General features: G+C 44.9%; 1 protein-coding gene across 1 annotated transcript in view; it reads left to right on the forward strand.

Annotated features, from left to right (window-relative positions):
* ELK3 (ETS transcription factor ELK3) overlaps window positions 1-13,848 on the forward strand; it is a 33,427-nt gene that overhangs the window by 17,525 nt on the left and 2,054 nt on the right. The window contains exons 2-4 of the mRNA XM_085223450.1: window positions 664-872; window positions 8,784-9,578; window positions 12,086-12,208. Coding sequence (XP_085079576.1) covers window positions 666-872; window positions 8,784-9,578; window positions 12,086-12,208 — 1,125 coding nt within the window. The 5' untranslated portion in view covers window positions 664-665. The remainder of the gene's footprint in view (window positions 1-663; window positions 873-8,783; window positions 9,579-12,085; window positions 12,209-13,848) is intronic.

A 13,848-nucleotide genomic window follows, 5' to 3' on the forward strand; every position in this document is an offset into this window, starting at 1 on the left:
CTTAAGTAATACTGAACTTTCATCATGCCTGCAGAGTAGGTTGTAGCTTTAGAGCTGTTTAAATTGGCTGACAGGAACAGCAAGAACCATTTGAGGCCCTGCAACAAGCAAAAGATATAAAGGCTGTATGAAATAGGAAAGGTAGGCTGTGGTGGGAAGGGAAAGTGTGGTTTCTGGTCCTCAAAATAAAGGAACTTCTCCATTTTTTCCTTCTCTTTCTGTTCTTTTTGGATGAGGGAACATCCAAGCAGGTTTAGTATACCTGTCATGACAGTAAGTAGCAGTTTTGTAGATGCTTCCAGCATGGGTTATATAAAATCTGTTTTTTGTTGTTGTTGTTTGTTTGTTTGTTTGTTGTACATTCCTTTCAAGGGTAGCTGCGTGCACTGTGATGTAGACCTTGCCTGAAGATGAGCCTGTACCATCTAAACTAAGTGGTCAATGCTTTGCTAAATACTTGCTGTATTTTTATGTGTTTCATCATACTGAAATGGGTGTTTGAGACTTGTTGGTTTTATAGAAGTTAGGTTGTGAACAGCGTGGTTTCCTTTGCTAAATTATGTCATATGATTCTCACACAGAGCTTATTACTGAACTGAGTGTTGGCTGAAACACCTGCTCCCAAATGTTTTTCACACCGTTGCTCTCCTTTGTCCCTTGTAGGTATGGAGAGTGCAATCACACTGTGGCAGTTCCTTTTGCAGTTGCTGCTAGACCAGAAACATGAGCACCTGATTTGCTGGACGTCTAATGATGGCGAATTCAAGCTACTCAAGGCAGAAGAAGTGGCTAAGCTGTGGGGACTCAGAAAAAACAAAACTAATATGAACTATGACAAGCTGAGTCGAGCGCTCAGATACTATTATGACAAGGTAAATTTTGTTATTCTCATGCAGACTAAGAAAGTAGAAACACTACCATTTAACATTTCAACCCTGTTGTTGATGCTTTTTAAAGTTCTCCCAATTAGTTTTTACAATAGACAGTACTTCCAAAGGCAATTGTGGTGGAGGTAAGAGTGCAGCCAAGATGGACAGGAAAACACTGCATGCCCATTTCCTGGGGCAGGGTTGGGGCGAAGTTTTGATTTAGGCTTACTCTTACTGATGCTTTCGTATGCTTCTGTGTTTGGCTACCTGATATTTTCTGTAGCTTTTGACAATAATAAAATAACTGTTGATAATGGAGAACTGTTTGATTATTGCAGCCTGCACAGGATCTTCAGAATGCAGGGAGGTGGTAGAAAGCAGTGATGCTCCAGTGCAGCAGGTACTGGCAGCTATGCCAGCAGGTACCCCCTATGCTAGAGCAAGGAAAGAACACACAGACAACCCAACATCACAGTGGGTGGGCATGAGTTTTCAAAGTTTTTGTGGGACACAACTTTTGGAACCTGGATGCTGTTGGCCCATGTTTTAACGAGTCTTGCTTGAGCTTTGTAGTTGATTTTCTTTTTTATAATTGTGTTGGATCACAATAATGTTTATCTGGGAATACAGCACTGAAAAACATTTAGAAATATTTTGACAGAGCAGCATTACCTTGCAAGAATCTCTCTGTAGCTCATCAGTTGTTAATGCTAAGCATTTCCAAGGGTTGGGAATTTTGCCACCGTATTATTTTAGGACACAATCCACATTAGCTTCAGCAGTAGTCTACCTTATATGTTGTTGTTATTTAATTAGCATTAATATATGTGAATGAGCAGTGATGTGGTGTTTAACTGGATGAAAGTGCAGAATAAGAGTAGCAAACAGAAAGACAAGCAACGGATCAGATGGTGGGTGTCAGAGCAGGGCAATGTTTGGGTAGGTAGCAGTTTCATGCTGAGCTCATTACAGTTGAAGACTATGCTTGCAGTAGGGTGTTAAATTTACTCTGACTTGACTTGTGAGTTTATCTTCAGGGTATCTGAACTCAAAATAACAGAGTGTATGCTTTATTGTCTGATTTATTTGCCCTTGCAAAACTTGTTGAATTTTTCCCCTCCTTCATGCTGACAAGAAGGCTCAGAAATACATCTGTTGAGGTTTGATAGAACTAATCAGACCCTAAGGAGTCAGCATTGTTCCGGCAGCAACCTTGTAACTGGCAAGCTGTGTTTATTTGCCCCCCTCAGAAGCTGGTGACAGATGGGTAGTGTAGGCACACACTTAACATTGGCTGTTAGAGGTCCATTTTCAACCTCTTTTTAAAAAACTGAAATCTGAAAGAAAAACTTGACCATACTAATCTGGAAGCATTTAGATCAACCAGCTTGCTTCTGATTTTCAGGGATTGTGACCATGCTTGTAATCTAGAAGAAGTCAGTAGAGGGTACTGTTGGCTGGCACCTGTGAAAATCAAACTTGTGCAGTATTGCGGGAGTTGGTAAGATGATTCTCATGAAACCATCCTTCACTTGGACATTTAGTCCTTGGTCTTACTCTTTGACAGCAGCATGGTGGCAACAGAATGCAAAGATGAGAACAGGGAGTAAACAGAATTTGTGTTAGATTACTGCAACAGAAAGATGTTTGAAGGCAGTCTGAGATGTGACAGGGTACTAAAAAGGGAGAATTACAGAGCACAACTTTTGAGCTGCTAAAATTACTAGCATATTCACCTGCAATTTTACCAAATTCAAGGAGTTTACAAATTGTTTCCAACCTTTTTTGGATGACAATTTATTGTTTCTATTAATATTAAATCATTTTGGAATTATTTCCCCTTAAATGGATGCTTTTAGTAATATGTCTGAATTCTTTGTTTTTACTGTTCCTTGTATTCTTGAAGATTACATTTAAAAAAAAGAACCATTAGATTTTGTGTATTAGAAAGGAATACTTCACAGCCATGCTTAGTGGTCTGTTCTCATCTTGGTTTAGAGAAAGGACAGTGAGGTGAGATTATATGGTGAGTAAAACTGATGCTCAACACAGTTATGGCACATGTGCTACCTGCACGTGGTAGGGGAACTTGATACTGCAGAACTGAACTCAGAATACTGTTCTCTTGCATTATTTGTAGTGCGCTAAATCTTGGAGGCACAGTGTGACTGGGCACTGTGCAGCCAGTCCACCACAGCAACCAAAACCCATGTTGATTGCAAATTGACTTTGTGCAATTTTCTGACCAGCCTTTTTGTTCCTCACATTGGAATTTGGAAGACTGTATGAAACTGTAGGAATTTTTTAGATGCAGATTTAGAGCTCTGAGTGTTACAGTAAAATGTTTTTAGTATTCTGACTGCCAGAAGTTGGATTTTTCCACGTAACATCTTTCAAAGGTGGCCTGGCTTAGAAGGCACAAAGGGATTCAGAGGACACTGCAGTGGCTGTTCCAAGCAGCTGGTATGATGAATTCCCCTTCACAAAATGCTAAAAAGGCTTCTGCTCAGCATGGGGAAATTCGCTTCATTATTTGACTCCAGCCTCTCCAATTATAAACTTAACTGGGATCAGTGGGGACAGAGAGCCTGCTGGTGGATGAGCAGCACATGCAGACAAAGTACAAATACACCATTATTGTCTGAGCAGGCACTGCTTGAAAATAGGGGACAGGATATTTGTAGCACTCATCCTCTAAGATCTCTCTGATCTCTTCAAATCAAAGCAATGTAATGGCTCTTTACTTGAGCCTTCCTTTCTTCTTATTCTGTTTCTGGTTGCTTGCCTGCTGCCACCCCCATCACACACACACCTTTGTCATCTCTATTGTCTCCACTACTCACCATCTGCCAGAGAAGTGGCTGTACAGTCTTCAGCATAGTATGGTTGTTGCTCACTGTTCTTACTGCTGCTTTCTTGACCTATGTGCTCTCCTCCATCTGCTCATTTTATCTAGGTGTGGCATAGGGATTTGGGCCATTTTTTTCAGTTCTGCAGCCCAGTGGAGTTCATAGCTCCTTGGTGGAGAGAAGGATAAGCTCTTCTTTCTCCATATATTGTGGCCTTGTGTATCTACAGGGTCTTCTCCACCTTTAACTCCACTGATGTGGCAGCATGTGAGTTTGAGGCAAGTGCACTGACCTTTGAGAGGTGATGGTGGGCCATGGGCTGGGCTTTCCTTTCTTGGGCCACCCTCTGCTGCTGTATGCAGCTGACACCAAGTGAGTTTGTCTTTTAAATTATTCACTGTGGAGAAATAAAAGCAGATCACTGGATAAGTGGAGGTTTATAAGCTCTGCCATTGTGCTTGGGGGGAACGCTGGCTTGTTAAAATTCATCATCTGATTCATCTGAAGTTAAAAGTAAATTAATTCCAGTGCTGGAGAAAAATAACACAATTAGGGCAAGTTCCTTAGCTTGGCTTTGAAGCAGATGATGTGCCGTTGAGGCTGATGGCTGGGTTTATGTTAAATTCACATATAAAGCACCCCAGGAAATGTATGGTGTGGCATGTCTCCGTTTGTTACTGTAATTCTGGTTGCTAAAGGTTTGTAGATAATCTGAAGACTTTCCATTTCCTGCTTCATTTGTTACCCAAATTTCCCTTCACTCTGTGTTTTATGCATTTCCTATGTTGCCTTAACAGAGCAATACACAAACAACAAACAGCACTAAGGAAAGGAATCCTGCACAACCTACAACCTGAGCATCTTGTCCATCTTATATGCTGCCAATCAAAATGCTCTTGTAATGCTTTCAGGCAAGGAAACCCTTCAGTTCCCGAGCAGAGTACTTTTTCTTGGTGTGTAGAAACAAAATCCCTATTTAAGAAGGATTAGTACTTTTCTTGTTGTTGAAGTCACCCAGTTGCTTTTTTTTTTTGCCGATAACTGAAATGATGGATACTTTTTGGAATTCTCTATAGAGGTTTCCAGACTGCTAAAGCTCCCAATCAATATTTCAAGATGACACCACATGATAGAAGTTTTGAGGGACAAAACCAGGGAAATGCATCCAGATATCCACATCAATAGGTCATTAGAGTTGTGGAAGTCACATCAGAAGTTAGGCAATGCAAAAGTCATAGTTCCCTGCATAATGTTTGCATGAGTTATGCTGCTTTAATTACACAATCGTATACCATTGCAACAAGCAACTATTCAATATTTTTGAGTCTTCTCTGAAGAGCATGTGCCTTCAGGCTTTACTCAGCAACTGCTATTCAGTCTGTCTTCTAAAAACAGAATAAATCATTTTAACTTCAGTTAATGGCTGCTCTCTTATTTAGATATAGATGGCAGCACAATGTGTAGTACATAAATAACGTGGGTTCTTGTTTGTTCTTGATGCAGCAGAGGGGACAGTGCTTCTCAGGTACTCAGAAGCTTCTGAAGTGCCCTCAGGCCTCCATCCTTGCCTGTAAGAACATGTCAGACCCCATAGCCTGGTTACCAGTTCTGGTATTTAATGCCCAAGTATGTGTGGCAGTGTGGAACAATTCTCTTGGGAAAAGGTCCATTTGCTTGGTCTGCTTCCAAAATTTCAGGATATAAAGTGAGAGCAGAAATTATTCTACTTGAGTCTTGAGTTTTATTCATAGAAAGATGGAAGATGGCAGTGAAACTATAGCAGTATGATAGCACTAGATTACCAGCTGTATGTTTTGTAGTGGTAGAGGTGAGAGGGATCTTAAGGAAATATTTGAAGGAGCATTAGGAAATACCTTTTTGGAGAATTGAAAAGAGCTTCTTTTGGGAGTGGTGGATGGAAGTCAAGTAATAGTTTATCTGAAATAGCATAAAAATAGTTAGTTGATGCTGTCTTTACTGAAAGATGAGAGTAAAGAATATGGCACTGAGATAATGCATAGAGGAGAAAACCCAAGAAACCCACAAAAAACTGGCAAATAATTAATGTTTGATTTGAGGGAAAGGGAAGCCCAGTGAACAGCAGCAGAGAGAGCAGGGAGCCTGGCCAAAGCCGCCTGGCAGGAGAGTGGTCTGTGTTCCTGGTGGAGGTGGGTGAGGAATAGCAGATGTCCAACTGCTGAGAGCCTTGCTCTGCCAAAGGTCAGAACAGGTGCATGATTTAGTAATACCTGTGCCTCTGTCAAAAACTTTACAGAATTTGGCATGTACATATGCAGTACGATAAGCATAAAGGCATGAAGTGTGATGTTAACAGTCTGCCTGCCTGCACATGCTGATGCCCTGTGTTTTGGAGTATTTCAGCTCAGCTGTCTTCTGCCAGCTTACATTCTTCAGATATGGGAGTGTGAATATTTCCTCCTGCCTTGTTTTTGTAAAGGTCACAGTAATTTTACTATTTGGAAAGAGGAGGCAATTATTTCACTTGCAGGTTCTCGTAGAATCCTATTCAAGTGGAAGACAGGATGGAGAACTCATAGCTGTGGGTGTGGCATCCCTGGGTACTCTCAGAGCTCTGGAACTTGCCACACATTAAAGTGGAAGCTAAGTGCAGCTGCTACAGATCTTGGTCCTTCTTTCCCAAGCAGGGTCCTTTCAGCGTCTAAGGGCAAGTTCATCCCATTCTGCCACAGGTTTGGGGATTTTAAGCACCCTGATCATAGTTCTTTCCCTGGGAGGAGAAAAAATGTCCCAATGTGTCTTCTTGTCCCTTGGCCTTCTCAGTCTGAAGTTCTGCTGGGAAGCAGGTCTCAGTTCCAGCTCATGCTCCAAGTGGCTCCTGCATACTTGTGAGCTGACAGATCTGAGCCAAGCTGCTAAAATCCTGACGTCATGTTGATAGGTAGTTACACCTTAGCTCTAAATGACTCGATAAGGGAGATATGGACGTAAGGCAATGTAAAACCTTCAACTGCACTACAAGCTTGGTTTCAGGTGCAGGAGAAGCCAGGCCACCAAGCCTTTGGCATCCAGCTCATCTCGTCTGTGTAGAAAGACAATCCCTATCCCTCCAGGTTGGAGGACGTGGGGCCCACCTGGTCTGAACTGGTCTTTGGAGAACTGTGGGCAGAGAGCCCGAAGCGCTGTGGTGCAAATATGCCTGAGCTCCCCAACACACTGGTGGGCCAGTGCAGCCATCAGGCAGCAGCACCCAGCTGGCATCGGAGCCTTCAAAGAGCAGTGTGATGCCAGGTGGTATACCTAGAAAATCCAACCAATAGCACAAAGGGGCTGGAGGAGCATGTACACCCACTGGCCTGCCACTGAGAGGCCTAGTCTGCCTGCAGAAGCAGTCAGTATCGGGAAACCTCCTTGTTCTTTGAAACTGAGCCTTGCTTGTCATAATGCCTGTCGCAGTCCTCCCTGGTTGGAACCATCTTCTGCAGCTCAGAATAATTCTGACAGATCACCAAAGTGATGTAAAAATAAGCTGCTCCTTAACCTTCACATCAATTGTTCATCAAAAAATGCTTGAAGTGACAGCGTCATTTGAGAGGCAGTTAGTTAATTTGTGTCCTTATTTTCTCTTAAATGCTGATGGAGATTTCCTGGGGCTCTTCATTTGAGAGAAGCCTGCAAAGTGCTCAAGGGGTCTGCACTTGAATCCTTTTCATCTGCAGCCATCATTAAGTAGGCTTGCTTCAGGCACATGGAGACAGAGGAGCTGCACTGAGAGACCTTCTGAAAATATGTTTAATAATGATGGAGGATATATAAACTCTTCAACTCGTTTGGCTGCCTTTTATAGCAGTGGTTCCCTGTTTTAAGCCTGCATCCATCTACAAGTTGCTCTGGTGCTTGGTGGAACAGTAACTCTTAAGAGGAGAGATTATTTTAAATTAAAATATATATATTAAAAGAAATAGACAAATCAAAATCCAGTTGGAATGTTTCTTCTCATATGTGAATAATTAGAAGGTTCTGTGTTTATGATGGAAAATATAGTACATAAATGAAACAGTATGGAAGAAGTGCATTCATCTAATGTTTCACCTAATTAACAGAAAAATCTAGGCCAAGGCCAAAGCCATGGGAATTAAAGCTCATGCAGACATATTCCATGGGCTAAATATATGTCCTGAACTTTAGGACTGCAAAAATAGGCACTGAGGGATCAGCCAGGTGGGCAGAACATGTGTTCAGCTCGGCTTGGGAGAGAACAGCTCTGTGCTTCCAGCCTGAGCTTGCCAAAGTTGGTTCTCCTCCTGCACCATGCATCCGTGCTGCAAACTTGAGAAGAAACTTTCTCTGTGCTGAAGCTCTAACCTGTGGAGCAAATCTCTTCCTGAGATTCATTTTGTATTCAAGGTGTCTGAATGAAGTGCCAGCCAAGGAACATTTAGATGTGGTACTGAGGGACATGATTAGTGAGGAAATATTGGTGGTAAGTGGACAGTTGGACTGGATAGTGTTGGAGGTCTTTTCCAACCTTAGTGATTCTATGACCCAATACAGAATTGCATGCCTCTCTCCCCCCAGATCAACTCTGCTTTTGTGGCAGAAGAAAGGTGTTGTTCAGGCTCTGCAAGCACCCAGAATTGAGCCCTGTCCATATATAAATAGGGAGGATGCTTACGTTCCTTTTTTTTTTTTTTTTTAATGAATGTGTGTTTTCTCAACAGTTCTGAGAATCTGTGCCTGAATGAAAAACAAATAGCATTTTAGGAATAATGTAAATGTTCACATTTCCCTGTGTACAATAAGGCAGGTCTGTTCGTAGAGTGCAAGCAGGAGGGGCTGCAGGCGTGGGCCCCACAACAGGGTCACTGTTTGGGGAGAGTTTTTAAGAGGAGACTTCCAGACAAAGCCTCTACCAGGGGCTCCAGGAAAAGTGAGATCGCTTGAAATCTCAGGAAATACTGCCCTTTGTTTCTCTGAAGGTCCTGAGCGGCTGGAGGAAGCCTCCATGCTCCTCTGCCCTTTGTGTTTGCAGTACTCAGTGCCTCCGTGATACTGATCTTCCTAGCATCTGCTTTTGTATTTGCAGAACATCATCAAGAAGGTGATTGGACAAAAATTTGTGTACAAGTTTGTGTCCTTCCCTGACATTTTAAAGATGGATCCACACGCCGTGGAAATCAGCAGAGAGAGCCTTTTGCTGCAGGACAGCGACTGTAAGATGGCCGCCGAGAGCAGGGATGTGCACAAGCACAGCTTGTCGGCACTGAAGAGCACAAGCCGCAATGAGTACATCCACTCCGGCCTGTACTCCTCCTTCACCATCAACTCTCTGCAGAACCAGCCAGACGCTTACAAGCCAATCAAAACAGAAAAACTGGAGGAGAAGTCGGAAGGAAGCACACCGGTCGAGGAAGTGCGGACTGTTATAAGATTTGTGACAAACAAAACAGACAAACAAGTCATGAGGCCCATGGTGTCATTGCCTTCCACCTCCGAAACAGCAGTTGCCTCTGCTTTTCTCAACTCACCCGTATCAGCCAAAATCTCCTCCTTAATGCTACCCAACAGTGCCAGCATCTCATCTCCATCATCATCCTCCTCCAGGTCGCCGTCGCTGTCTCCCACCTCACCCCTCCCCTCTGAGCACAGGAGCCTCTTCTTTGAGTCCAGTTGCCACGACTCAGATTCCCTCGAGCCGCTGAACCTCTCCTCGGGCTCCAAGGCGAAGTCGCCATCTCTTCCCCCAAAGGCTAAGAAACCCAAAGGCTTGGAAATCTCAGCCCCACCTATGGTTCTTTCCAGCACCGATATCGGTTCCATTGCCCTCAACAGCCCTGCTCTTCCTTCGGGATCTCTGACTCCAGCTTTCTTCACTGCACAGGTACGGCTGGCCAGCCTCACATGCTCTTTCCATAGCCAGCTCTCTCTCAGTTTGGCCAAGGGTTTTAACGCTCGGGACGTGTTGTCAGCCAGTGGAAGAGTGATGTGAGGAGAGAGGGTTCCTTGTGGCACTGCACTCCTGGGGTTTCCATGTGGTTGTGGGGAGAATGAAAGAAAGGGAGGACAGGGGTTCTTGTAGGTTGGAAACTGAGCATAGGTACCGTGAGATGCTTGGTCAGAGCTCTGTGTTAGGTGTTGTAGCCCTTGAAATTGTGATACTAGGTTTCAAACAGGGAGTAAGTTAAAAATCTGGTGGATGTCCCATCCTTGAAGACATCCAAGATCAGGCTGGAGGGGCTCTGAGGACCCTGATCAGCTGTAAGTGTCCCTGCAGGGGAGTAGGACCAGGTGGCCCTTAAGAGTCCCTTCCAACTCAAACAATTTTGTGATTCTGATTGGTGTCTACGACAGGCTTTTAAGCCAGCTTTGATTTGCAAAGTTTTGCAGGTCCAGAAAGTACTTGGTGGAGCTCCCTTTCAGTACAGACCTGAATAACTGGTAGGTTCTTCTGTTCTCTATAAAATAACTGCCAGTTAATCACATATCTGTGGTAATGTCACTGTACAGTTCTGATTGTTAAGCAAGTCTGTGGAAAAAAATCTGTTTATTCAGAGGTTAAGAGAAAAAAATCACATAACAGAAAATGATCCAGTGTGTTCATCAGTGAGTTTTGTTCTGTGCGGCCATTTCATCAAAAAAATCCTGGTGGGGAAAAAAAATATTAAAGAAAGTTGGTGCAAACGCTGGCATTGAATGAGACAGTTCAACCAGTTGTTTGTCGGGGATCAAACTGTGCCCAGAGGGACCCACAGGCCTTCCCATGAAGGCATGACACAGCTGGGATGCCCAGGGCACGTGCTGTGCCTGCTCAGCTTGGAGCCCTCATGGGGACAGGGGAGCAGAACATGTGCTTAGCCAGCATGGTGCTTGCTCTACCTGTGCCTTTCAGCAGGATGCAGAGGTTTGTGCAAAGCCACTGTGACTCGGGCATACCTGCAGGTCACCGAGATACAGGGCTGTGCCACAAAGAAAGAGGAATCTGTGGGCTGCTATCAGTCATTTTGTGCATCATAAAGCCTCTGAGTGATTTGATGAATGGCAGGAAGAACGGGAGTGTGGCAAACCAAAGATGAGGTGCATTGGCAGGCCCATACAGCCTCTATCTATGCTATAACCACAGTAAGTGTTTTGCTTGTAGGCAGCAAATTTGACAAATCCTATCAGATGCCAGCTAGACAGAATGACAGCGTGAGTTATTACAGGCTTGCTTTAATCTACTGCTGCCACAGAACTCAGGATAAAGAGCGATTTCTCTCCTCATTTTGTAATCATTTCTTTGAACACTTCATTTTCTCATTCATCTCTGAATCAGAGTACTTCCTACCCTGAAAGTCATAGAAGGGAATTATAGGTGTCCAACCTTTTGGCTTGTCTGGGAGATGCTGAGTGAAGAGGAATTGTCTTGGGCCAAGTAAAAAATACACAACGCACTTGTATAAAAGTAACAAAACCTCATTTTAATTTTTTTCATTAAAATATATATAAAAAAGAGAGGGCAACAAAACACAAACCTGGCAGGCTGGACATGTATGACTGTACACGTGTGACCCCTTTCAGTTGGATGATGGCACTGATGGCCATCATCCAACTGAATGCCATTACATGGCTTTTTTGGCAGGTTGTCCCATCTCAGAAGAGGCAGATGGCACCCTCATAGGGTAGCCCTGGGTCTGTTTATTTTAATGTTTGGTTATGCAGCAGTGTGGCTTTAACTGTCTGTTTCCAGTGTGGATAAGAAGCATCCTGCAATATAAAGAATTAAATAAAAACTGTACAGCAGCTGTGTTCATCTAACTGTAAAATCTCGGCATGACAGCTGTAATATAGGCTGGAAATGGGCTCAGGTGCTGTCTCTTCCTTGAGCATCACTGCAGTGAGCTGCCCCAGTTCAGACTTGCTGTGCTTAGATCATAAGGAAGGTTTTTCACATCCAGCACCAGCTGTATAGTGGTGCGAGGGCAGAAAATGAGGATACATGAATTTCCACATGTAACGTGAGGCCAGCCTATGCTGTCTGCACTTAGGTTTCCTCGAGTAGTTCTGATGCATGTCTGATGGTGATATGCTCTATTTGCATGAAGGAAATGTGAAGAGGTTCAGTGGCTTGCTCTGACTGGCACTTGGCTGTGTCACAGCTCACAGGTACAAGCGCTGGCCATCACGGTGTGAGCTTTGGCTCAGCACTGGCATCGAGCACATTTTCACACCTGCAGATCTGAACGGAGCACAGCTCAGCCTCACATCCTCTCGCTGTGGCTGTACCTAGGTATGAAAGAACACCTCCAGGTTTTCTTTAGTATTTCCTTATTCTTTCCTTATGTATTATAAAGTCAGCAGAGGTAAAACCACTCCACATATGACAGAATATTGACCTTTTCTGTCTTGCAGACCCCAAGTGGATTATTGCTGACCCCGAGCCCGCTGCTGTCCAGCATCCATTTCTGGAGCAGCCTCAGCCCCGTTGCTCCTTTGAGTCCTGCCAGGCTGCAGGGACCCAACACTCTGTTCCAGGTAGGTCTGTCTAACACGCAGGTTTCACTTCTGGAAGCACATGTAGAAGTTGTGTCAGGGGAACATCTCATATTGGTCTGGAGCTTTTCAAATGGTTTGAGAAAACATGGGAGTTGATGAGCATTTTTAAGAGAAGTGTGTTTGCCTGCACCACCTTTAGAGCACTGGCAGCACAGCCAGACTCTCCTGGCCAGTGTCTACTCTGAGGTAGAAACATACACATTGCATGAAGGAAACAGAGTAAGTGCTGTGCACTGGTAGGAAGAAGAGAGCCCTCAGAGCTCTGAGGAGAGAGTGCAGAGCAGGAGAGCATGGGAAAACCAAGAGCAGTTCCACACCACCTCACTATGCAAGGCCCAGCTTATCCTTTTCTCTCAAGAAGATTGGCTGCAGACGGGTCGCTTACCCCTCTGAGCACCACTTCTCTGTATTTACCAGGAGAAAAGCAGCACTGTCCACTTTTATGGATACTGGGATTGTGGAAATCTGCTTTACGGAGATGTCATAAATATCAAAGGCATGAAGCAAACAGCAATGGCTGTGGAGCTCCGGGGCAGTGCTCTGAGGCTGAGGAAGGGATGGCGGGCATGGCCTGAGCAGCTCCAGCTGCAGTTGATTGAGTGAGTCACAGGAGGAGCGAAGCTGAGCAGCTAATTGGCAGCAAGCACAAGAAGCCCACGGTCAGCCGAGCAGCTGAAGAACACAGGGAAAGTCTGGGAGTGAAGGCCCTGAGTGCTGTGGCTGGCACCAGCATCAGAGGGTGCTCTGAACCCTCGGGGTAGCTGCACTGGGTTGAGTGGCAGTCCTTTCACTTCCAGATGCAAAGCACGGAGCCCCGGAGCTGTTTGGTTTTCACCTGAGTTGAAATGAACATTTACTTGCTGATAAAGGAGCCAAAACGCTGCCGGCAGCCAGAGGCCAGCACTGCTCTGCAACTGCCTGCCTCACCCCCTTGCCTGCTGACTCACAGGGAGGTGGGAGCAGGCTCTGTACATCATCTTTCAGGCCTGTGCTGCTTTCTCAGCAGTACCGTGCTCAGCCCTGGCTCTAGGTCTACAGTGTTAGCGTTTTTATAGGACCGGGGATAGAATTCATCGACAGAGCAAGCCTGGGATGAGCCTATGGGGGTAGTGCAGTCCCTGCTTTGGTGAGCTCGTGGATGCTCATTACCTGGTGAAAGCTCTAGTTCCATGCTTACGAGTTGAAAGCAGCTCCCGCACACCGGCGCCCATGCACCCTCACAGCCTCCTTTCACACAGATCGCCTCGATACGCGGGCCTACCTGGAAGGTCTTCCCTTTGAAGTCACACTGTTGCACAGTTAATTACAGCAGGGCTGATGTTGTGCAATGGGGGCCTGGTGCCGCAGCCCCACCCAGCTGCTGGCCTGGGCGTGTTAGGAAGGCGTCAGCGCCCGCGTGGCAGTGGACTGCAGGCAGGGCGTGGGCATGGGCTGGGGCATGGGGGCAAGAGGTGAGTAAGTACTCTTTGCACAGCAGTTCAGAAAGTGTTTGGTAGGACAAACTGGGCAGAAGACTCTGCTTCAAGGACTAAATGATCTGGCATAGCGACTGGACTGTTTCTTAGATGAATCGTAACTGCTCGAGCGTCCTTTTCCCAGTGTTCTGTGCTCACAGTTGA

The sequence above is a fragment of the Meleagris gallopavo genome, chromosome 1, assembly GCF_905368555.1.
Source record: "Meleagris gallopavo chromosome 1, MGAL_WU_HG_1.1, whole genome shotgun sequence".
In the NCBI taxonomy this organism is placed as follows: Eukaryota; Metazoa; Chordata; class Aves; order Galliformes; family Phasianidae; genus Meleagris; species Meleagris gallopavo.